This window comes from Drosophila rhopaloa, unplaced genomic scaffold, assembly GCF_018152115.1.
Source record: "Drosophila rhopaloa isolate 14029-0021.01 unplaced genomic scaffold, ASM1815211v1 contig_2, whole genome shotgun sequence".
Classification (NCBI taxonomy): domain Eukaryota; kingdom Metazoa; phylum Arthropoda; class Insecta; order Diptera; family Drosophilidae; genus Drosophila; species Drosophila rhopaloa.
The window spans coordinates 6,520,378-6,546,095 of record NW_025335083.1 but is presented as its reverse complement, the minus strand read 5'-3'; the positions used below and the strand labels follow the sequence as shown (position 1 = coordinate 6,546,095).

The 25,718-nt window shown below is 43.7% G+C and overlaps 1 protein-coding gene across 2 annotated transcripts in view; it reads left to right on the top strand.

Moving 5' to 3' along the window:
- LOC108044622 (protein abrupt) overlaps nt 1-25,718 on the top strand; it is a 51,281-nt gene that overhangs the window by 20,491 nt on the left and 5,072 nt on the right. Inside the window, exons 4-7 of one of the 2 annotated variants that reach the window (XM_044460286.1) lie at nt 3,026-3,822; nt 4,222-4,864; nt 4,970-5,260; nt 5,575-5,773. In XM_044460286.1, the coding sequence (XP_044316221.1) occupies nt 3,347-3,822; nt 4,222-4,864; nt 4,970-5,260; nt 5,575-5,773 (1,609 nt within the window). In that variant the 5' untranslated portion in view covers nt 3,026-3,346. The remainder of the gene's footprint in view (nt 1-3,025; nt 3,823-4,221; nt 4,865-4,969; nt 5,261-5,574; nt 5,774-25,718) is intronic. The other variant, XM_044460287.1, reaches the window with a different exon arrangement.

Genomic DNA, 25,718 nt, shown 5'->3' with positions numbered 1-25,718 from the left:
GCCCTACAATATGAAGTCATAAACGATATAAACATAACTGTAAAAATAATGAGAGGAACAACAAAACATACACACACACAAAGGAGCTACTTGTACCTCGGACTTTGTGTACATTCAATGATATGATTCTCCCACTGACAGTTCAAATGCAAATCGTAAAAATAACAATCATCATCATAACGCGGCTCGCTTCCTTTCCCCCGAATACTAGTTAGGAAGGATAGATGGATGGTTATGGATGGGGTGTACATGTCAGGGGAAATGGGGGTTGCGAGCCGCATGGCGGAGGGGATAAAATATTTACCAAGGAACTTAGTTCACTTGCCTTGGCACAGTATCAATTTACCAAAAATAACAAGTGACGAAGTTATGGGAGCTAAATGTACCTACCAATCTCGGGAGGTTCTTATATCTATACAGATAAATACAATATTTTACTGCTAAATTTTCATTTAACATTTTTAAAATTTTTATATTTTTAAGCTTGAGGTTAAAGCACATGTGGAATAACTATTACAAATATTATTATATTTTGTTTTATTTAGCCTGTCACAAAGTATTCCATCCATTCGATATACCCTTCGGGGCAAATGTTTTTTGGGTGTTCAAATAGTTAGTACAAATTTGATTGTGCCCATGGCCAACAGCAGTTGTTGCTGCCATTTCCGCAGTTCTAGATACGACCCCCAACCCTTTTTTCATACGCGTGTTTATACAGCCATATATAGTATGTGGATCGTTATGTTTATATATATCCTGATGGGTGTGTGTATATATGCCTAGATATCAGTGTATTTGCAGATGATTGTGTGTTGTTTAGTAATTCGTTTTTTATTTACCATTATCATTTACATTTATTTGTTATTATGTTACGCTCAACTCCCGACCCCAGGACATACCGAGTACCCCCCCGCATTCCTTTCAATTACACACACATTCGAATGGCTTTTGGCCTTTTTTGGCTGCCAAAACGGACTGTGTTTTGTTCAACGCAAATTCTGAAATGTTTTGTTTTTAGGCAGTTGCCACACTGCGCTGCCATTTGAAAGTTGAACATTTGAAGTGTGTGGCATGCAGAATGCAATTGCGTCCTGCACACACATATCCTGCTGATTACATGTGAAAAGCGTATTTGTTGCCGCCTTTTTGCCCCGTGCCATCCATTTACATATTTTTCGGTTACCAAGCCGGAAACTATCTGTTGTTTTATTTTGTTGTGTCTTGGCCGGGTTAGTTATTGTATTGTATGGTTTGGTATGGTATGGTATGGCAGTTGCCCCCGTCCCAAACCCCCGAATTTATGCGATGTGCGAGGCAAAGCGAATGTTTGTTCAATAAACGAAATAATTGCCAGCAAATGTGTTATGATGAAATTGTTTTGGGTTACTTCATAAATTAGCGCAAACAAATGCACGCAGCTCAGCGAAGCGCAAAGCAACGTAGAGGGTTTGATTGGGGGTGTCAGTCGATTCCCTGATATAATACGTATTTTCTAGTTCTGAACTTTCCAAGACCTATACGTATACGAAATTTCCAGAAAAATAAACGGCGAATAAAGGGTTTTATCTACCTCATACACTCGATTTTGCTACTATTTTTTAAGGTATATATACAAAGAAAGGGTCTGTCGATTAACCAGCTAGAAATTCCCCAGATACTTTAATTATACAACTCACCGTTCACTCAATGCACAATTAATCCTAACCAAGTGCTTCACTAGTTTCAAATGAACTGGGTGCATTGCGGGCCAGCCTCCTTCGATTGTCTTAGTCACGGCCAAAAGTGATGGCCATAATCGAGTTTAAAATGCCCCATCATTAATCAACCACCGACGTGAGTCAGTGTGGTAAAAAGTGAGTAACCGAATGAGTACCCAGGGAAATTGTGAACATGATTTTCAAGCGGAATTCCACATGTACCGTGAAGAATTACCAACCTGCAACTGCAGGCGCCAATTGCAGGCAAAGGAATTTGTTAAAGGTAAAGGTAATGGGGGATGGGGAATGGCCAGTTCCGCCTCTCGTCATATTCGGTATCAGAGATGTAATCCGAATCTTCATACCGATCGTAATCCAAGACCAGCGACAAGCTAAGCCCGAAACCCAGAGATGAATGCGTTTATAAATATTTTGATGGCGGTACATCGATCAGGTTGCCTTATTGCGAGGGAAGAGGGGCAGTTAAGATGGATGGATTGTTGGTGGTTACCTCTTCTAATGATCTTGTACAATTATTTGGCTGTTGCACTTAAAAAATTACTTAAAAGTTTTGTGGATATGAGGGGTTAAAGAGCCACTGATCAATTTAAGAAGCTATATTATAAAAACAACTTTATTTTTAAATTATTAAGATTTTATGGGATTTCAAATAAGTTATTGCTATAGAAATAGATTCTTCACTAAACTTCATTAAGCTTTATCAAGATTTTTGCAGTTTAAAGTACCATTGGGTTCGATTAAGATAAAAACTGCCATAGTTTCCAAAACCTTAAAAAAGGATTATTTAATCTGTAAACAAATTACAAATACAATGGCCCTGGCAACTTGGTTCTATAAATTTCAATGTTAGTCCGTTTTCCTAAAAAGTTTGAACATTAATTAAAAAGAAATTCCAACCTACTCATAAAATAAATAAGATATTTGAAGGTCAACTGCTTAAACTTCTGGTACTATTTTTCCCAAGTGTATGTCAAAGATCTGTGGAGTGGCGGGCAACTTCAGCTCCATTGTTTTGTGGCTTGTAAACGGTTAAATTAAATTGATTTGCGTCTAATGCCCCCGACAAGTGGCCCGCTCTCGGTGGCTCGATGGTTTTGGTGGTTCGGAGGGTCCGCTCGTGTAATTAATGGTTTCATTAGACCAACCGCGGATCCAGCGGCAGTCCGCGTCCCGGTCCCGCTGCTTATGTATGAATAATTGGTAATAATATTTAATGATTGGCCCACCTGCCCGAGCAATTGTATTTGGATTTGAGCCACCCGAAGTCTGAACTTAATTTCTGTTTCTCTTTCTCTTTTGCCCTCCAGCACATTGGTCCGTCCATGGGCGCCGCGGCAAACAGAGTCCGGTGAAAATGGACAAAGGCCGCGCGAGGCTGCCGCCGAATTAGCAGAGAAGCTGGAAAATCCACACACGGACGGGCAGTGCAAATATTTGCCAGGCTCCCACAAAGAGCAGGACACACACAACAAAAGGAGCCCAGAAGGGGAAGCATTTGTGCGACAATAGCCAAGGAATTAGCCACAAAAGAAGGAGCAGCCGTGTCCATTAAGACAGCCACAGTCACAGCCACCGTCACATTCACAGCCATCATCAGATCCCATCCCGGCTAGACGCGGTCCACTTAAATGACCGAATCCACCCAGCTGCAGACGGCGGAAAACAACAACGCGGGCGTGGTCAAAATGGAGCCCCCGCCGCCGGCGACCTCCTCCGTTTCCGTTTCCGCCGCCGCCGCCGCCCACGCCCTCTCCTCCCTCTCCTCGCTCTCGATGGCCGCCACCGGATCCGCCCTCTCGCCGGCCACGCCCCCGCCCTCCCTGAACCTGTCACACCAGCAACAGCACTCGCAGCACCAGCAGCACTACGCCCTCAAGTGGAACGACTTCCAGAGCTCGATCCTCAGCTCCTTCCGGCACCTGCGCGACGAGGAGGACTTCGTGGACGTGACGCTGGCCTGCGACGAGCGCTCCTTCACCGCCCACAAGGTGGTCCTCAGCGCCTGCAGCCCCTACTTCCGCCGGCTGCTCAAGGCCAATCCCTGCGAGCACCCGATCGTCATCCTGCGCGACGTGCGCTGCGACGACGTCGAGAATCTGCTTAGGTGAGTTCGAAATTCAAGATTGCTAATGCAGAATTGGTTTATATACAGTTAAAATCTAGGAAATCTAAGTCTTTTCTGCAGACTTTTCTAAAGAAAAGGACTTAGTATTAAAACTTTACAGGACATTGAGAAATCAAACATAAATATTTAAGATTTATTTTCCGTGTACGATTTTCCATTGCCATGTCAAACTTTGACTTAAGTAAAATTGCTGTTTCTGAAAACCTACCTATCATATCAGAGTTTACGTAAATATTGTTTTGTATGGTATCTAATTGTCTCGTAAATGAAACTTAAATTACGTTCCTACGTTACGTTAAATTAGGTTTTTCTTTTTATATTATATATGACTTAGGAACGAAATATATTCAATTTATTTGTATTTTTTTAATCCCTTAGCTTTATGTACAATGGTGAGGTGAACGTGAGCCACGAACAGTTGCCCGACTTCCTGAAGACAGCTCACCTACTGCAGATCCGCGGACTGGCGGATGTCAATGGTGGATATCCCTACTCCAAGGCCCTGTCCGCCGCCTTGAGTCACAACAACAGCAGCAGCAGCAGCAACAACAACAACAGCAGCAGCAACAGCCTGAGCAACAACAATAACAATAACAACAATATTGCCGAGAGCAGCAATCACAACAAGATCAGCAGCTATTTGCCGCCCACTCAAACGAGTGCCACAAGCAACAACAATGGCAGCAGCAACAGCAACAACCACAACAGCAGCAGCAACAGCAACAACAGCAGCAGCAACAACAACCTCAGCGGATCCCTGAACAGCAGCCTGAATTCACCGTTCAGTGCGCCGCAGATACCGCCACCGGTTACCGCTTCGAGTGCAGCGGCAGCAGCAGCAGCGGCCGCATCGCTCACCGCCGCAGTGGCAGCAGCAGCGGCAGCAACGGCCAGCGCCGGCGGCAGCAGCAGCAGCGCCGGCGGACAGAGCGGCGGGGCGAGCGGTACGCCCGCCATCCAGGAGCTGAAGGCATCGTCGGCAGCGTCGCCCGTAAGAAACCCGAATCCCAATCCCAGCAAAGTAAAGTGTGCAGTTCCGAGAAACGATAGCACTCGACTTGGTTGCCCCAATCCAGACTCTCACTAACCGGGACAATCTGTTTCCCATCTTTTTCCCCTTCTGTAGGCCAGCAGCAGCAACCACTGGGACATGGGTGAGATGGAGGGCAGTCGGAAGAGCCACCTGACGCCGCCACCACAGAAACGCATCAAGAGCGCCGATTTGTTCCGGGCCCAGCACGGCATCAGTCCGGAGCGATTGCTGCTCGACCGCGAATTCCCCGTGGCAGGACAGCATCCTCTCACGCGGAACAGGGGCGGTCGGGACACCTCCAAGGATCGGGAGCGCAACATGGAGTTGAGGGAGTCGCTACTTGGACAGGCACTGGAAAACAGCAACGGACAACAGGCCAATCAGGTGGGTATTGATTTGAATGGATTTGAATCATTTCAGTAAGAACTCTAGTTTGTAAAAATCATTACATACTTCGTTGTGCCATGTTGTAATTAATATCAAAGAAGAAAACTAAAATCGACCTTGTGATATAATATATATATAATTTTATTAAATGGTAATAATTTAAATAATCAAGTTGTTGCCTGCAGGTCTACCACTTCTAACTTTCAGTAACTGTCAGTAGACAATCCCATTTTCCTGTGCTACCATTTATTCTCTTAAAAAAGTTAAAATGAGCGTTCTGTAATGTGAAACAACCCACTCTTTTTCCATAGAAACACGATCTCGGCCAGAGCGCGGGCGAGGATTCGAACAGCAGTGATACGGAGCCCTCGGATCGGGGTGATGGACAGCACGATGGAACCTTCGACGGCATCGACAATCAGCGCTCGCACTCGTTCCCTAATGCATTCCTCGGCCTGCAGGGCATTCCAGGTCTTCTGCCAGGACCCTCCGGCATCAACAGTGATTTCGGTGAGTCCAGTTTACCATCTTAATATCTTACAATACATATCGATTACGAGCTTGCCAATCGTTTTCACTTTATTATATGGAACCAAATTGGATATTTGCCTCTTGTGTATGATTTACAAATCGATTGGAACAAGAGTGTTCGGGTCAAAACAATTACACATATGATTTGCATTTTGCCAGACATGTTTTGCATAGTAACTAACTGTCGATTTATCGATAAACAAATAGGGATTACAAGTAATCGAAACAGAAACTAATTGGCACAAAATGAAAATCTATATTTTTAAGACTTTAAGACCGACAAAAGAATGGCATACAAAAATTAGAATAAAACGATTTGAAATACAAATTTTAAGATATTTTATCGATTAATCGAATATTTGCTTGTTCTGTATTATTATTTATAAAGCAAAAAAACAACGGACATATTTTGTATATGATTTGCATCATTTTATAAATTTATTAAGATGTAACTAACTATCAAATGAGGATGAGCCGATAATGAGCGTCTTAAACAATTGGCAATATAACAATAACAAAATTGTACTAAATATTTATCGGCCTATTCCATATCAACTGCATTCAATATTCATGTGTAAAACTATTATATAAAAATCATCTTAAGTAGTAGTATTAGTTTAGTTTTTAAGCAGTGAAACTCACAAGTGAACAAGTCAACCATGAACTAGCACCTCAAAACCTAATAATGAACAAGCTTAATTTTCCCGAAGTTCGATCCTAACGAGCTGACCAAAAACATCCGAATGGCAATCATTAGGCCCATAACCAACTGTCGCTGGTCCAGAACCAGAAGCAGAGCCTCAGCCAGATCCCATTCAAATCCCATTCCCAATCCCGCCCAGAGTGCCAAGAAATATGCGCGGAGCACGTGTCGCATTAGGCCATGGATATGTAACTGTTGGCCAGGACATTCGCCGTGTGATTATAAACACATTCGTAGCGGGGTACGTAATGTCCGGCCATTCACGTATGTGCAAATGTTCTACACAACGGCCGACAAAAAATGATTATTGCCATTACCAAACACTATTGCTATCGACATAACTACGGTTATTGCTATTACGGTTATTGTGATTATGATTACCATTCGATTGTGGAGCGGAAGGATGTCGAGATAAGATGCACTGAAGAAAAATCGTACTTGAGACTGTATGCTATTTTAAAAGAAGGCAAATATCCTTTACTTACTATAAACATTCTTATATTTTAAAGTTGGGAATTTTTTCTTCATTCTATTTTCAAAAGATAATTCTTATACAATTTTTCTTACCCAAATCGTTTACTTAAAGTTGCTTTTTTGGAGGTTGGCTGCTGGAGCATTGAAACACTTTTATTCCCAGTGTAAGGGAAAGCGTTACAAATATGATTTGAGCAGATCCCTATTCCTGGCTCCTTTCGGGTTGTTTGTGTTCTTAAGCACATGACACGCACTTTGTCCGATGTCGCAAATGTCGCATTTAACGCGCATTAAAATGATAATAGCCCCAGCTTCGGACGCAGGACGAGTTCCATCCCAGGACCTGTTCCATCCTGGACGCTCTAAGCCCCGAGTGTCGTTTAATATTCAGGGCACATAGATCATTGCAACAAATGTTGGCCAGCACTTGGTCAGTTTAGTGAGACGGACTAGAGAAGAGGGCGGCGCAGGGAAGAGAAATCAAATTTAATAAAGCATAAACATTCAATAAGCTTCGGAACGAGCCAAAGTCATTTGAAATTCCGAGCAGTAACGGTAAAGGGGCGGTCCTGGGACTTTTGGCCATTTGGAAATCCGAATCGAAAATATTAACGGCCCGAGCAAAAAGGATAAACTTTTGCGCAATGATAAAAATGATAAGTTTTTTTTTCCTGCCTTCTGTTTTCCGTGCCATGTCCGCCCACATTTTCCCCTTCGTTTCGAGACTCCCCCTCCCGCCCCGAAAGGGCGACACTCGAGACCATACATATTTAGATTTTATTTCGTTTTATTGCTTTTTTGTGCATTCGATTTATTCGGTGGGCATTGGCAATGGCCGAAAACGGACTTGGAAATTGCGCACATGTGTGCGCAAGGACTTGAGAGCTGAGTCCTGGGTCCTGTCCCCCGATCCTGCTGCTGCCCCCAGTAATATGAGTTGGGTTTGCATTTTAATATATTTACTTGGCCCCTTCACTCCACTCCACTTCCCGTCCGCCCCCACAAATGTCACACACTCGCAATCAGATGCGGGCCCAAAAACTACAAAAGACGAACGAGAAAAGGAGGAAAAAGTTTACTTTGCAAAAATCCATTGCAGAAACATTTATAAAGTGGCCCCGGCCGGGCCAAAACCAAGACCTAGCCCGAAATTGTCTTCGAGGAGCAAGCACAAAAAGGACTAGAACAACATGGGAAACATGCACTAAAGAAAATGTGGGATGTTGAAGCTTAAATTATAAAAACTACTTCCAAGCAAGAATACTCAAAATTTGCACCAATTCTTGTAATTAAAAAAGCATTTAGGGTTTTCGAAACAAGAATCGAATTGAGTTAACGAATAATAAATAGCATTCTCCGGAATAAAAACTGTTGGGGTTTGAAATCACTCATAAGAGCATCTAAAAGTATGCAGTGAAAAATATAACGAGAATTTTCGGAATGAATTCATTATACTTTTAGAACCGATTATAAGTGAAATCCAAACCCTTGTGATTTCTGTAGCATCCTACATACTCAGAAAAACCTAAACTTTGCACTAAAGTTTAAAACAAATTCTAAGAAGTATACATTAAAGAAAGATCCAAAAGAATTTCCCTCAGTGTAGTCAAAGAAATGTGAAAAAGAAAGCAGGACACTGAAAAGCTGGACTCTTGCTAGGAGGCGTCTTCGCTGTCGTTGGCGAGGACATTTTAAAATGAAAATGATATCGGGGAGACAAAAAAGAAAGCGGGCAGCCAGGCCGGCGGCTGCGGCCTCGTCAGGTGGGTGGTTCAGGGGGTGGTTCGGTGGGTGGCTCAGTGGGTGGTGGTGGCCCAGAGGTGGCCCAAGCATTGACAGCAAATAAATGGCAGCCAAAATAATAACAGCAAAGGGGAGGTGTGTGTGTGACAGGACAGAACGAGGATGGCTTACTTCAAATCAGCTAGATCTCAAAAAAAGAGTTGGATTCGCAGGGAAAAAGGATTCCTGGCAGCAAGTGCGATAGGTGCGAACACTGCAGTTGGCGCCGTCGGCGTGGGCGAAGAAATGCAAACAAACAAAATGAAATAAAATTGAGGCGCGGTGGAGGGGAAAAGAAATCATTGACATATGAGGCCAGTTGCTCATTTCTTGGCCAGACCAAATGCAAAAGTTTCCGGAAGTCGAGGGGCGGCCAGGGGGCGTGGCGAGGGCGGGCCCGAACTTGGCCGGACCAACTGGCGCTGGGCATTTGGCATTTGGAAGCTAATGCGCAAAGTTTCTTTCGATTTGGTTCGGTCGGGTTCTATTTGCCAGCTGCTCACAAATGCACTTCTTTTCTCCACGTCCATCTTATGTCATTTCATAGGGCTGCAGCGCCAAGCTGAAAAAATTATTGTTTGGAATACATTTCCCATGGTCTAGGTGATTAAATCGCTTGTCTAGATGTGTAATAACTTGCATTGATAACTAAAGCTTGTTTTGTTTCAGCTAAAAAAAACTTTGAAGTTTTGGTCTTACAAATATATTCGTTTGCTCCACATTTAAAACTTCTTTAATATGAATATGATTTTGCGTAAACTATATTGTAATATTAAAAGGTTTATTATTAGCAATGGGATCATTTTAGGAAAGTTTAAAGTAAGAAATTTACGTTCTTAAGACAGCAGTTAATGCAAAAGTTGTAATTTTTATTAGATCAAAATGATGGTATAGTATGGTTTTCCAATGGCACTTTTGCTTTTATAATAGGAACTGGACATCATAGGGTCTTTAATAAGTTTGCTAGAAATCTATTAGGATGTGTAAACAACCATTATGAGCAATTCACAATTTGAGGAACATTTTAAGTAAAATATATATTTTCTTAAGACATATATTGCCATTTTATCATAAAGGGAGTCAGGATACAACTTTTAAGCAGATCAATATGATACCTGCTGTCAAGTGCACCGCTTTCCTTAATTATATTTTGGTTGTAAGTCGTAAGCTGCTGACTCAAAATGTATGTTAACCAAAGGATTAGAATCTGCGCCGAAGATAATTCGTTTAGGTGTGTTCCGGCCGTAAGACCCGGCAATAGAGACATTTAATGACGTACACTGCCAGGGTCTTGGCTGATTTCCCATGCCCACGTGGAAATGCGTGAAATGCGTAAAATTAGCAGCCGGCAGCAGAGGCAATAAGCATGCGAGAAACATTATTTCTCAGCCCAAACAAAACGCACCCAGTCAGTCAGTCGATGGGGTTTGGCTTAGAGCGGGGTGGTCGGAAGGTGCGTGTTGGCTCCCCTACTTTACTCTGTGTGTATATAAGTCCTGGCTACCATTTGTTGGCGTGTTTGCATTTAATAAATTCGATTAACAACGGAATAAATACGCTTAAATGCGGAAAATAATGAAAACTAACGAAAAGCGTTTTGTTAGCCGCCCTTTGTCGGCGTCGCCTGGGCGCCGCTTTCATTCCATCCGGCATTCAATCATTCCATTCAGTTATTCATTTTACGAGCTGTGTTATTATTGTAAATATGTGTGGTTCTGTTGCTGTTGTTGTTGCTGTTGCTGTTGCTGTAACAAATACAAATACATTACGTGAATAAACGCACCCATTATTTCATTTCATCAAGAACCATTAACGCCAACACGCCGCACACTTCCATATATACAGTAGTTGCTGTATCTGCGGGGTCCTTTTCTGGTAACTCACCGCGCCTAGTGTGGCCAGCTTTGCTTGCCACTCAGACCCCCCACCCCAATATACCCCCTCCAACTCCCCCCGCCCCTCCCCCTCAAGCTGCTGCAAATGAGCGAAGGACATGAAAATGTTCAAGTAGAACCACCACACATGGGGGCCGCAAAACTTTTGCCCGGATAATGAGTAAAATGATTGGAAATACATTTGCAGTGCGTGCGTCTGTCGCATGTATCCGTATCTTTGTATCTTGGTTCAGCTTCAATCGTTCAATGTATCCCTGTCCAAGACATTGTTATGTCATCTCGAACTTGGTGGCAGGGAGATGTGGGGAAAGGTTGATGATCCCCGCTCAATAAGTGATACTTAAGCGAAGCAAATCCATTTCCTTTAACTATATGTTAGATGAAAATGAACTTACATTTTACAGATCTTTTATTTATATTGATTCATTATTCAATAAACTTTATAAAAATTAGTTAAATTGAAGATGTCTACATTATTATACACAAATCAACAGTGTTACTACCAACATTTTTTTATTAGTGTTCAGTTATCCGCTTGTCTAAAATATTTAAAATATTTGGAGCACTTTCACGCCGTTTAAACTGAAACTCTAAGCCAAAATTGATCGAGTGCTGCGCTTTGAATTCTTTTCACGAAAGAATTCACTTTTCGGCAACTTTATTCCACTCACTGGCTGTCTGAAATTGTTGCAGATAATTTTCAAATATATATGCAATGATGGCTGTGTATATATTTTAAGGCGGCCGGCCAATGCCACGCCCGGCTTCGGAAACTAAACAAAACAAAAATGTTATCAAATTAATTTCAAAAACTCCATCTGCTGCACGTCACACTCAAGTGAGTGTTGGTGAATGGATGGGCCAGTGTGTGAGTGTGTGTGTGTGTGTGTGCGTTAGAGTATATAAGTTGGATATCCCCTGGCCTACACGATGGATGTGCGACAGGATGGAGGGGGCGGGGCGAAAGCTGGGCAACAAAGTGGCAAAAGTGCCAGAACCGGAGACACTTTGGACCCACACACGGTCGAACAGGCAGGGATTGGGGGATGGACCGAAAACGAAACCGAAACTAAAAACTTTTGAGTTAAATTCCCGCTCTAATGTTTATGGAGATGAGGGATTATGTCATTGTGCGCCCCACACACGCACCCACACCCACACCCACACCCACACCCACACCCACACTAAGTCTCTCCAAGGAAAAACCAAAACCAGAAACCCAGCAACGGACAGCGGACAGGTTTTCACATGTGAGGGGTGGTCCCGGTGCTGGAAAACCCATTGCAACACTTGAAAATTCTAATTTTCTGCTTAAACTTCAAATGAAATTGTTTTGCACGCACACAGACACACTCCGAGACACACAAACAGTTTGGAAATAGATGCGAAAAATGGAAATGAAAAACCATTATTATTATGTATGTAGGAATAGGTCTCGCTCTATCCATCTCGCTCTTGGCCAGGAAAGGAAATTCTAGTTCGGTGGGTGGGAGTGGACAAGTGTTTGCCATAGGAAATACATTAAATTTAAACAAAATTCCTCTGCTTCTAGCCGCTGCTCTACTTGAGCTTAACTCACACAGTCACAAGTACGGACGGGCCAAATGCAAAAGTTTTGCTCAAAACTATTTCGTGTTGGCCGGGGATGAATTTCGGGTTCCCAATCCAAGGGTTGAGAGCGGCCCTTTTTGCCACGTTGTATTTTAAATTCAAGTGGTCGTATGTAGCAACAAAGCATCCATCTGCCCACACACCCAATCCACAGTTGTATGCTTAAGGATTTCGTTTACCGAATCCGCATCCGAATCCGAATCCGTTTCAAATGCGAATTTATTTCCAACGAAAATATTACAAAAGTCAAAGACAGAGCCGTTCCCCGCATCCGAACACTACCTTGGCAAAAAGGTCATTTTTGGGCATAGAATTTACATAAATCCATATGGATGCCGGCCCCGTGTGTGTGTGTGTGCGTGTGTGTGTGTGCGAGTCTCCAGTTTAGTCCCCAGCCGAGTCCATTTGAAGTCCTTTTGGCCTTCTTCGGTTATTCGGCTCCACTTCGTTCGGCGCCTGCAATCTGTCGGCATTTTTCGCTTATCACTCGGAGCTTCGGATTTCGTTCGCAGCTTCTATTGATAGTTACACTGAGGGGAAAACTTAGCCTCAAATTAACCAAATTAACCATTTTGGAAATATTTTTAAAAGACTGCCATAATTGGTGATGGCACAGAAATCGCCAGGCTTGTAAAATAAATAGGCAACATTATTTTCAAAATATTGAAGTCCGATGGAGTCATTCCAAAGGATGGCTATCTATTCGATGCTTAGCTTGATTTGTTTGGATCACTCCTTTAAGTTAGGCTATATTTTGAATTGATCTTCACTTACACCTCATTCAACAAACAGATAAAATATTTAAAAGTATTTCATTCATTTTGCTTAACAAAACTGAAACCATAGTCCTTATAAATTTTTGGTCAATATATAAAGGCAAAACATCTAGTACTTAAACTTTATTAAAAAAAAAAGTATATAGCGAATTTTCGATCGTACAATTTTTTACCCAGTGCATTAAGAAAGGTTTAGGAGCAGAAAAGGAGGGTATTCCATGTGTGCGTGCGGTTTTCAAACGGAAGACGAAAACTTGCTTCGGCTCGGCCTTTTTCCATTTGACCCCGATGCCTCTTTCGTCTTGCCTTTTGTAAGGAGAGGTCTCAGCTTGCTTCGCACCCCCCTTTCCTTCGGAACCCCCTTTCATCCACCACCTCTGACGCATTGATATCCCTTTTAATGGATGAATTATTGCCGCACATGCGAAAGTAGTTGCTGCCCAGGACTTCACCCCCTTGAAGAGGAGGGTTTCCACTCAGCGGCCTCCTCTTACACATCCTTTTCACACAGACACTCAGACAAGACAGAGCATTTGTTTGCATTTCATTTCCTTTAGATCTCTGTGTGTCTTTCACATCCCAATGGCCGGGATTTGGTTGTTCTGCGGAGGGGGGTTGAGATGTGGAAAAGAGTGGGGTTAGTTGACAGTTGGCCACGAGACTGGGGGTCAGTTAATTAAGGGCGGACGCAGAACAGAAATAACTCTTTTGCGGTGCCCCGTTTTTCATGTCCCCGTCCCGATTTTTGATACACCAGAATTTAGCAGCGCGGGAATGCGCCAAATATCCATAATAATTGAAGGATATTACATCAATAAACCACCACGTACACACTTACTTGTGGGTGGGTGAGCTCTGCATTTTAATATTTCCAAATATCCCATACGGGCTCACACACACACGCTCGCATATAATTTAGGCTTTGACAGGCGGCCACCACCTACAACGAGGTTAAATGTGCGTGTATGGGTGGGGAGGGGGGATAGGGGGTCGCAGGGGTTGTGGGTAGGGGTGGCGGGGGGTGTCAGTCAGGCGGGCATTCGAGCGCCAACAGCCGACGCCATAAACTAAATTTATTGCAAATATTTCCTCAGCAATGAGCAATTTGTGCGATCGAATCCTGCGCCTAAGTGGGCGAAGGGGGTGGTTCCGTACGGGTGCTGAGGAATGGGATTGGGGGTCGTGGTTCGTTATGCCGCCCGGCGAACGTGTCGATGATGTATTTCCCCGAGTCCTTTCACTGTCCAGCATTTGACCCAAACAAAAAAGGAACGGTGTGAGTAACCCGCCCAGAAAGTACAAAAAGAAATCCCAGATAACTGGGCATAAAACCGATACAAATCTGAATTAAAATGCCCTTTTCGTGCAGTGTTTTTATTGATTTAGCCTTCGACCACCTCCCCACTATTCTGAAATTGTCTATATTATTTTGCACTATTTATATTGCTAACTAAACTCTAACACAAAAAGGGTTTCTCGGGTTTTTTGTCAGAGAATTACACGCAAAAACCGAAAAGCCGGGAGGGGCAGTCAAATGAAATTACTCATACGCCCAGTGTGCCGCAATCAAACACACTCACACAGACAAGAGCTGTAGGGCGAGAGAAAGAGAGCGCTAGACAGGCCGACAAAATGGTTGGCCAACGACAACCAAACAACAACTAAAACAGCAATAACAAACATGAATTTTAACAAAATACAATTTCAATACAATTCAAACTTTCTAACACACACACACACACTTATAGACAAACATACACACATACAGAGCCACGCATAGCTAAGCGAGCGAGAGGGATAGAGATGGAGCTACAGCATGCCACCACACCCCTGTGTGGCCCTATTTACCCCTTTCTAGCCACCCCCCTCCCCTTCCAAACCGCAGTGCCAACATCGCCAGCGCCCAAGCACCGCCAATCTACAAGGCCCCAAGCCTGCCCCACTCTGAACCGTGCGAATATGAAACTAAAACTTCCTCTACTCATTTCCTGTCCTGCTCCCAACCGCATCGCCTGCTGATGATGAATAGAAAGGAGGGGGGTGGTTAAAAGGGGGGGTAGTCCTGGGCGCAAAAACTATCTCGACCGACTGTCTCGCCAGTTTTCAGTTGCGTTCTAAATTCATACATTCATTACCATCGCATTTCATTCACACCCAACCAACCGTCCACCCACATTGCTCAACCCCACCCCCTCGCATCGAAGTTAAATACAATCGTTGGTCCGTAAACAAAGGAAGGAGGGAGGGGGTCGAGGAGCTGCAGGAGGGAGGGGGTTGAGGAGCTGCAGGAGGGCGGTGGGCGAGTAGTTCGCTGCTCATAAAGTAATAAATTGTACCGTAAATAGTGCGGCGCAAGTGTTCGATGGAAGGACGGTTAGATGGATAGATGGAAAGTTGGATGGATGGATGAATGTGTAGTAAGCAGGAAGGACAGCGAGGAAGACTCGGGTTGAAAAGTCTGATACTGAAGGGTTTCGGGGGGATGTGAAAACGTTCGACCACTGACTGAAGCAATTCATCTTTGACTCCACTCTTCTTTCATCCAAAGAGGTCCTTTCAACAGCTGCTCGCAACCGCAAAGGATCCGCAGCAAGCTCGAGTAAGATTAGCATTGTGCCCTTAAAACATAAGTGTGGGTTCTGGGCTGCTTTTAAATCCCCTCAAATAGGATAGTACTTTTATGGCTGTAAGATGATATTGGATTAATTCGAATTTTAATGGCAAATAGTAGACTTATTACTTATAAAGAAATTATAATTAAAGAAATCAGAAAAATGTTTGAGAAATAATTATATTCTGATTGAGAAATTAAAAGCAAAATTTCTTAAATATTTAAATTAGATTAGAATTTGAATATGTAAAGCCACTTATTATATATTTATTTCTATGGTAATAATCTAAACGAAAGAAAAAATTAACGAAATCAAAAGTATTTTCCCTAATTATTTAAAACTATTTTCGAATGCTGTAAGTAAGTTTTTCACAAATTTGAAGAAATTTTGAAGGGGTTATATTTAAATAGCCTAGAATATCCGAAGATCATCACCCAAACGTACTCCAGGGAATGAGTGGAGGAACTCCATGAGCTATTTAAGCTATTCAGTGAATGCCAGCAGCATCGAACTTACACACCTATCAGTATAGTAAATCCTCGACGAACCCCATACCCCCCCTACTTTCACCATCCCCCGCAGACATCGAAAAAGTAAACCAAAACCCCCCCTCCCAATCACCTAATCCCCGGCAACGTTAACCACATACGACCGCATCGTTCATCATTTGGCCGTGCGTGCTGACGCTTTTCTGGGGGTGTGGCTAGTGGGCGGTGGGTGGTGGGTGGTTCGAGTGATAGGGTGGCTGGGCATCAGGCTGCAGCCTGTACTAATGAATTACGCAATCTAAAACTATGTACATTTAATTCAAATTCACAAAACTGTACGCCAAACTAACCGAGACGAACTCCCAAACACACACACACACACATGCAGACGTCCATGTGGATTTTCACACACACACACAAGAACACACAGGGACAAACTTTAGGCAAACTTTTTTGCTGCCTCGGTTGGCGTCGCTGCTGCTGTATATTTTGGAATAATTCAAAGCGAATACATTTCGGACCCTCGCCCACCCGAACATCCATCTTCGCTCCAACCCCATCGGCAGCTGGCCGGAGTCCACCGCCCCCTTTCCACCACCCACCCCACTCTACCCCCTCAACCCTGAACGGCCTAAGCATTTTCACCCATCGCCCATTGCCCATTGCCATTCCATTACCGACACCATTGGCGTCAACGTCAGCATCCATCGCACATGTCCTTGCAATTGTTCCGAGGCCTCCCAGGACCACCCACTGATACCCCCCTCTTTCCATACCCCACCAAAAGAAGGAAAACACGAGAGCGAAAGCGTGCGCAAAAAGCAACAACAAGTTAGATTCCCATATAATATTCGTACACACTTTGCAAACATGTTTGTCGATGATGTATTATACAAAATGCCCATAAAAAGGCCCGCATGAGCGAGATGGAGCAACCGAAAAAAGGATAGAGAGAGAGGTAGTGTGTGTGTGTTAGAATGAGAGCAAGCGATGGCGTAATCATCGTTTGTCTCTCTACAAATACATGTGTGTGTGTGTGTTGTGTGTGTGCGAGCCACTAAATCGAAATGCCAAAATGCCCATTTCTATTCCATTCCATGGCTCTAGAACCCCGCATAAGCGATACAGACATTTCGTTTTTTGGGGTAATACATCAAACTAGCCGCATCAATAGCACACTCACACAGACAACCCTTGTACGTTTGTGTGCCCCTGTGTGTGTGTAAGTGTGTTTAGTTGCATGAGGCAACAAGGACAACGAAAAACAATGGGCCAAGTTAATACGAGTACGAGTAGGAGTGTGTGTGCGAGTGTGAGACGGAGAGTGTATGGAAAAAGAGTAAAATACTTCATGCAGAACCGAGCCAAAAAACCGAATCGAATAGAACAGACAACGAAGAAGAAGAAGACGACGAAGAAGAAGAAGAAGTAGCAGCCAGGATGTGACGGTGGGGAGGGGGTGGGCAAAAAGTTCTTGCCACCAAAAGTAAAGGAGATAATCTTGGCCAAAGACGAAGTGAGGAGCGAATTGCTTGCCAAGAACCAACATCGCTCACCACCCCCTCCACTACCAACCCTTCACCCCCCTCCCCTTCATCCCACCCCCCTCACCTTCTGAACTCCGTTCTAATGACCGCCAAGATAGAATGACATTTGGGGCTGTCAGCTTTCATTGTTGGGTCCGTTCTTGTGTTGTGCCTGCATGTGTGTTTGTGCCCTGTTGTGTGTGTGTGTGTGTGTAGTTGTGCGGGTAAGTGAGTGTGCGGATGTCGAGAAGAAAACTTTAAGTACACAGGACCCAAGGAGTCGGGTTCGGTTTTAAACCAGCCAAAAGAACAGTGGGTCCCAGATTGGGAGTATGTTAGGGAACGGAGCGGAAATAAATAGTTTATTATAACGTAACTTTAAGGATAACTTTCTATGGATTGGAAATATTATAAGTTTGCCTAAAAATATTATACTTCCAATTATAGAGAAATTTAATAGTTCTTATTTTCATATTACATTTTCATCAGATTTTCGAGAGATATCTGTTATTTTTTTTGAATAACCATGTTAAATTCCATGAAAGAATACATTTAGTGAAATTAAGAAAAAAAAGAGTTTAAAAACGCACTAGAATTGATAAAGATTACAGTGATTTAATCTTTAGAATGGTGCTTCTATTTTTTATTCATATATATTGTGGACTCCTATGGTATACAATTTGAGTATACTTATAGGTAGTTTCGACACCAGCGATAATTCAAAACTATATCTATATTTCTGGGATTTCAGATTTAATATGACACCGAATAACTACAAATCATTTTATATTCCAAAAATTATTTGTATTGTCAATCAATTGAGTGTTTAGTCCATCTCTGATCTCCCAATTTGTATCTAATTTCTCACCACTGTGCTTGAATTTTTGGCCCACGGGAAAGATGGCAAAGGGCAACATTTTGGCAATAAGACGCCTTCTTCGGTCCAGGCGCACAACACCACACAATCACAATCGCCGAACCCAAACTCTGAAAGGGGAGGCGGGAAGAGGGAGGCGTGGCAGTCGCAGGGGCGTATAAGGTGAGGGAAAGGGGAAGGGGCAACTGCGGTCCAAGTACGTGAAAATTGATAGATGAGTTATGGGGCCGAGGGTAAGGACGAAGGGTTCGCATGCATATGTCCTTACACGCACACCCACAGAGAAAGAAAGGGAAAGAGAGAGCGAGATAAAGGTCCCCCCCTCCCACTCAACCCCCTTCACCCCCTCGAAGTGTTCGTGTAGTTGAATCTGTCTGTCTGTCTGTATGTAGTTGGGTTTTGCAAGTGGCAATGAGTCCGAAGACGTTCATGTCCGTCCCAGCTGTCCTTTGGCTGTCTGTGTGAGTGAGCGCCTGTCGGTGTGAGTGTGTGGCATGTATGTGTGTGTGTGTGTGTGTGGTTGTGTGAAGGCAAAGCATTTTTCAACGTTTGCCTCGGCAGCCGGGGGCATTAAAAGTTTTCGTATTTATTTTGTAGTCGGTTAACAATATTCCTTTGCTGTCTTACCCGAACCACCCCCTCCCCCTAAGCTCGACCGGTCGACCCACTCACACACACACAAACACACACTAGCATACACTGGCATAAGGGACACACGTACGTGTAACAGTTTTGTAATTGTATGCGTGCGTTTTGTTTGCGGACGTGGTCTCGTGGATGTCTTGGACTTCTTACAGACACACACTCGCATACAAATACAAAGAAAGGACATGTGCTTGGTGGGGGGGGGGCATAGATAATATATAGTACATGGATGCTTGAGTTGTCGGTGTGTGTGTGTGTGTGGGTCGAGCTGAAAACTTTTATGTGTAATACATCAATTGCAAAAAGATAGCCAAATGCTGTTAACTTTATATACAACTCATACATGAGTGCTGCGCTGCATGTGTGTGGATGGGCGGGTGAGTGGGTGTTAGGGCGGTGGTGCTTCTTGGTGGTTCACGGGGAGTTACTTACGCTCCTCATGCGGCGCAAGTAAAAGATACATTTATTATGTGCGAAGAGCGATGAACACAAGCGATTTATCCTTTTTAACTTGCCTGCTTGCTTTATCTGTGTGTGTGTGTGTGGAGGGGGAGACCGTGTGTGTGTCCCAACTGGACCACCCACATCTGGGCCGACTGACTAATTTATGGCCACCACCAGCTTGGCTCCGCCATTTAAGCCCGGCTAATTTCGATTCTGGCCCGCCTAAGTAGGCAACACTTTCTATCCAGCGATTTTTATTGGTGGCCGGGATCGCAAGTTGGAACTCCCTTCAATCATATTAAAAACACGTTGGCCCACTAAAACTTTTCTCATTTCAAAAGTTAAAAAAAAAGGCAGACAAACAAACGGTATTATCGGATGGGGCCATCAACATTCGTCACAGGCCAAGGAGCAGCTGTCCCGGAATCCTTGAGTCCTCGAATCCCTGTATCCCCATATCCCCATGCCCAGTGTGTACACAAAACTTCTCGACTCGATCTTGGCATGTGTCCGCCTTGAATATGCATTCGAGGCGTCACTTACCATTTTTTGTTGCCCATTTTCTCCCAAAACTGCGATGTCGATGGCGAATGTCAATGCTGATGTCGGTGTTTGGAAAATTTGGGAAATTCAAGGGAGATGGGAGATTGGTGGTGCGAGGTGGCCTGCCAGTTCATATATCACTCGGCGTTCCCCTCCCCCCGGAACTCCACTGTCGTCACACATGCTCAACGGCAATTTCGCTTTCAATTTCAAATGCTATCTATGAGGGAATGCGAAACGAAGTCGCCGCCCACACTTACAGTCATATGTATGTGCAGGGACAACAAAGATAAAAAAGGTAGAAGGAAAAGGGTAACGAATACCCAAAATACCCTAACAACCCATGGTTACTTTGCCAACTATGAGATGAAATAGTTCACGGTAATAACATTTAACAGGATTAAAAGGCAGCCAAAAGAATGAATGCTTATGCAAACAAAATGGATAAACGATTTTAATAACGTCCTTTAAATTAAATTTTATGCAATTATTCCATTTTAGAAACAAATTGGTTTTTTATATTTATGGACTTAAATGTTTTAAGATGTAGTATATTCTTATACAACTGCGAAATCTTAACTTATATTTAAGACTATTTATAGTTTTTGAAATCATTGTTTTTTTTATACCAAACTTAAGCCCCAAACTTAATCATCATTTGAAAGAGTATCTAGAAAGAAAAGTGGAAGAAAGCAAGGCGAACAAGCAAACTTGTTTGCAAAGTTTAAACAACATTTCGTTTGGCTTTTGGCTGGCCGTACGTGCCGATGCCCCGCCCCCTTCGACCGACCCCCGCCCCCTCAAGTGGACGAAACTTTTGTGATTTTTTTTTGCTGTTTTTCTTTTGTGGCTGCGTTTTATTTATAAGATAAACAAATGCAGAGATGGATTGTCCCGGCATGTGTCGTCTGACATCTGGGCAGCTTTGGCAATCTAAAGTGGGTTTCGCGTAGATAAATCCAGACCAGGACCATCCCTCCTCCCGTAAGATAACCATAACCCCGAAAGCTAATTAACTGCGGACAGAACGAAGTGCGTATCTAATGAATTCGGTCAGCGATTTTACGACACTTGGTCGCATATGAATTCGCCGGTCGAGTAATCCACTTTATCCATAATTCAATCACAACTATTTCGGGGTCGGAGATCGTAAAACTGCAGGACGTCGCCAATTTGTATCCGTCGGATACTTGAGGCGCAGATATTCACCCGTTTTATGGCCAAAATTCGCAAATAAAACGGACCATAAAAATTAATAAAAATCCAGTGTCCGACCCGCAGTTTTATAGTTTTATTATATGCCAAGATTTCGGATTGACTTGGATTGCCAACCGATTCGCAGTCACTCTCAAAAATTCAAAAGCAATGGAAATATTGCTGAGTGAGCGCTCGTAAAAATCTGAGTGGGTGGGTTCGACCAGCCCTCAAAAAACAGGAAGGTCGAAAACCATTTTCCCCCAAAAACTTATTAAGTAATAAATTCCAATAAGAACAAAGGATGGACAAAATTACAAGAGGCCTCGAGGGCAAAATATGCATAACAGCAATAATAATAATAATAATAAGCGAGGTGATAACGATCGCAAGACATCGAGAAATGACCGTTAAACACACCTACGACGCACCCAGTGCAACCCTTTTGACTTTAACCCCTGGACAGAGACAAAGCGCCGCTCGGAAATGTTTACACATTGGCCGCGGAATGGGGGCCATAATATCAATGGGCCTGGCCCATTGACGCGAGTGATTTATATAGAAAAATTCATTATTCGCCGGCACCTACCCGCCTCTATCCCCCGCTCTCTTTGCAGTCCATTTTCGAAATGCAAAACGACCAGGACCAAAAACGGAAGAGGGAGGGGGCTTCGATATAATGGCCCCTTGGCGCGAAAGGAAATGTTACCCGAGTCGCGACGCCGCTTTATCTTTAATAAAGCTAATTTCTATTGCCGCTAACAGGACCGCAACATGCGAGTCCTCGCACAGGGATCGGAATCTCAGGACGAGAACGACTACGACTCGGACTCGTTCTCCGACTGATTGCCGTCGCGCTGCGATTGAATGCTCCGCTGGTAATTGATGTGGGTGCGGAGGCTCCATCGACCATCGTCCATCGTCCATCGCCGGGTGTCCAAAGTCCGGTGTCTTGCATAACCCGATGGGTTTCCCTAACGGGAATTGGCACAGAAAACGCGCTCGCATGCGGCCATAATTGATGGCCCAGTGGCAGTTGCTCACCAAGCCCAAGACTTCGAATAGGTGTGCACGCCCTAGAAAATCTTTAATCGCAGCGGTTCTTTGTGAACGGAAATTAACAATTACTAACCACGAGCAGATCATTCTTGGTCTAAAGACTAAGGTCCCTAGCTTTTAGTCCGTTAAATTGGAGCGCAGTTATAATTAATAAGAGAAAAGAGTGTTTACCTATTCTTTATTTCAAAATAATAATTCAATACCCTTTAATTTATAGGAACTTCTTTTATTTTTGTATTCCTCCCTCATACAAAATAAAGAAATGTTGAGTAATAGGGGGTACTATTGTATAATTATTTTTTAAAAGAACATGATCTGATTTAAATACATTTTACTTTAAAGACTTTTAAATTTACGCGTTCTTTTCTCATTCAACTTTTAAATGACGGTTAGAGGTAATTTGAAATTGCCCAAACACACATTTCAAAGTATGATTTTAAAAACATAATAATGAATTTCTACAATGTAATCGAAACTTTAGTTTTTGCTAATTTCTTTAGTTATATACTAAAGTACAACATATGTATTGCCAGTTTAGTTTATCGGCCAAGGATGGATTTCTATAGACTGACAGAAATTTAATCATCTATTTCTTTATCCAAGCAACTGGCCTTACAGTCTTTGTGTGTACAAAAATAAACATTTATGATGCATAATTATTAGCAAAAATTGAGTTTGGCATTTTATATTTCATTAATTATGCACATCCACAGAGGTGGCCAAAAGTGAGGGCTGTAAAATTACGCACAGGCCAACGGGTTTCAGTCGAGGCTCAAAAGGGTCCTCCACTTTCCCAGCTCATTCCTACACACCTGCGCCCGAGTCCAAACGCATCTTTCACAGAAAAGTGCACTTGCCAGGAGGGGATTGTGGGGGGAGGGGGAGGAGGGATTGGAGGGCGGTAAATCTTACGCCTGACTTGATCCGGGCCACACAATGTCCTCTTTCAGGACTTGTTCTTGTGGCTGTCACTTGCAGGCAGGAGCCCTCACACACACGCGCCGGCTGGCCGACATCCTTTCGGTTTCCTCAAATGTGACAAATTCGAAGTGTGCTTGGCTGGTCAAAGGCGATCGGCAGCCGGTCTGGCCGGGTCCTGGCCCATCCTGTCCTGCTCGGATGTCTCGGTGTCCTGGCCAATCGACGAGGAGCTCGGGATGCTCGCCGAAGAAAACTGTGATGCGGCCATGCATGTTTCATGTGCATCTAAGCATATGTCAGCTCGTTCGCCAGACAGGGCCAGCTATAGATACGTCGTATGCATATTGCATTTCCCATTTTATTCGATTGGATTTTATTGTATTTTTCACTTGCTATATTTATGCAGCCGAACTGTTTGCCTTCTCCCTTGAGTTGTCACGCACAAAGGCAGAACTAAATTGTTTAATTTGATTTCAGCTTTTTTGGGGTCGCCTTGCGTCATGACCTGCACCCTCATTGGCCCCTGAAAATCTCCCTCCCCCTGAAAATCTCTGGCCATCCCAAAAATGACTCAATATTCCGATTCGGTAGCCCTCTGGCATGGGCCTTGGCAATTTTGTAGACATTAAATTGCGTTTTATTTTTCAATATTTATTATTATCGAATATTGAAACGAAACCGAACTGGAAATGGAAATGGCGCTGCAAATGGGAGCGGGCGGAATGCAAAGGGTATATCCGAATCAGGGACGGGGACAGGTGTGTTCCTGCACGCCACTCGGATATGGGCTATATGTATATGCACAATCGCAGTTCGCATATAGAGTTGTACGCCCGTCCAATCCGACAATGGTTCCATGGCACGCGATACGCCTTCCCATCCTTTGGTCCACCCCTTTCCCTTACGTTATATCCACTCGATTCGATGCGTTTTGCAGTCTTAGAGCGGAAACCTAATCCATTTGTTAAGTTTCAATAAAATATTCAACTGATTAAGTACCAAAAGTCATGAAGTCATAATTCCGCATCAAAGATTGGATCATATTTATCCAGCGAAATTAGTCCCTCATTGTGAGTTTCACTGCAACCAGAGTACTATTGTGTAAATAATATATATATTAATTTTTAGTTTCTTAGAATGTTTGCACTTCTTGAAATATTATTTAAATAATCATTTGCCTGTCTGCCTGCCAAAAACCAAATATTTATTTAGAATGATATACATATATACCTAAATACTTTATACAATAAATTGAAATACTTAAACTGATGTAATTGGCTAATCAAAGAAAACAGAAAAAATATTGGATCAAATCGTGTGTGTGTACTTCCGATTGAGAGAGTAGTTGAAGCAATATCCTAACATTTAGAACTGAATCTGTAACCAAACCCAAAAATTGGCCTTAAATGTAATTGGTAAACCTGAAAATTGTTAAAAACGAAATACGGGAAATCACTCGCGGTTTATTCAGTTCAGCTGTTGTTGTTGTTGTTGCTGCTGCTTATGATGGAACCCAAAATTGACCACCCCCCTCCTTCACACACACACACACACACGTTGCACACTCGAACATCAAAATTGAAGCTGCCGAATGAAACCAATAGAAACCTTTATTTAGCTTCTGATTTTCGATTTCACATTGACTTCCTCCTCTCCCCACTCGCCACTCGAACTGTTTGGAACGCAGGCACATTCCTGAATGCCAAGAGCGGCATCAAGCAGGAGGTGATGGAGCCGGAGGCGGAGGAGGAGCCGCAGCACCACCAGCAGCAGCCACACGAGGCCCATGCCGCCGACCGTCGTCCTGCGGCCTGCAAGCTGGCCAAACTGATGCAACAGCAACAGCAGCAGCGGCAGTTGTTCGACCAGCGGCGCAGCCACCACCAGCCGCACCACCACCACCAGCCCCACCATCGCCACCACCACCACCACCATCGGATCAATAACAATAACAACAACAATACTAAGAAGAACCGCTCGGCCAACTCCTCGCCCACGCCCTCGGCCCGATCCTGGATTGACAGCGAGGAGGACCAGGACATGGACTGCGGCAGCGGCAACCACAGCCAGCAGCAACAGCCGCAGCAGCAGCAGCAGCAACAGCACAACAGCAACGAGGATGAGGACGATCGCTCCTCGTCAGCCTCATCGGCCATTTCCCTGACCATGAAGAGAACGCGGCAGGACAGCGAGTCCACGCTCTACCAGACGCTGCTCATGAAACAGGAGCAGCACCAGCAGCAACACCAGCAGCACCAGCAGCAACATCAGCAGCAACACCAGCAACATCAGCAGCAGCAACAGCAGTATCTGGACGAGCTGCAGCAGTCGCACCAACAGCAGCTGACGGCCAACCTTTTTATGGCCAGGACCA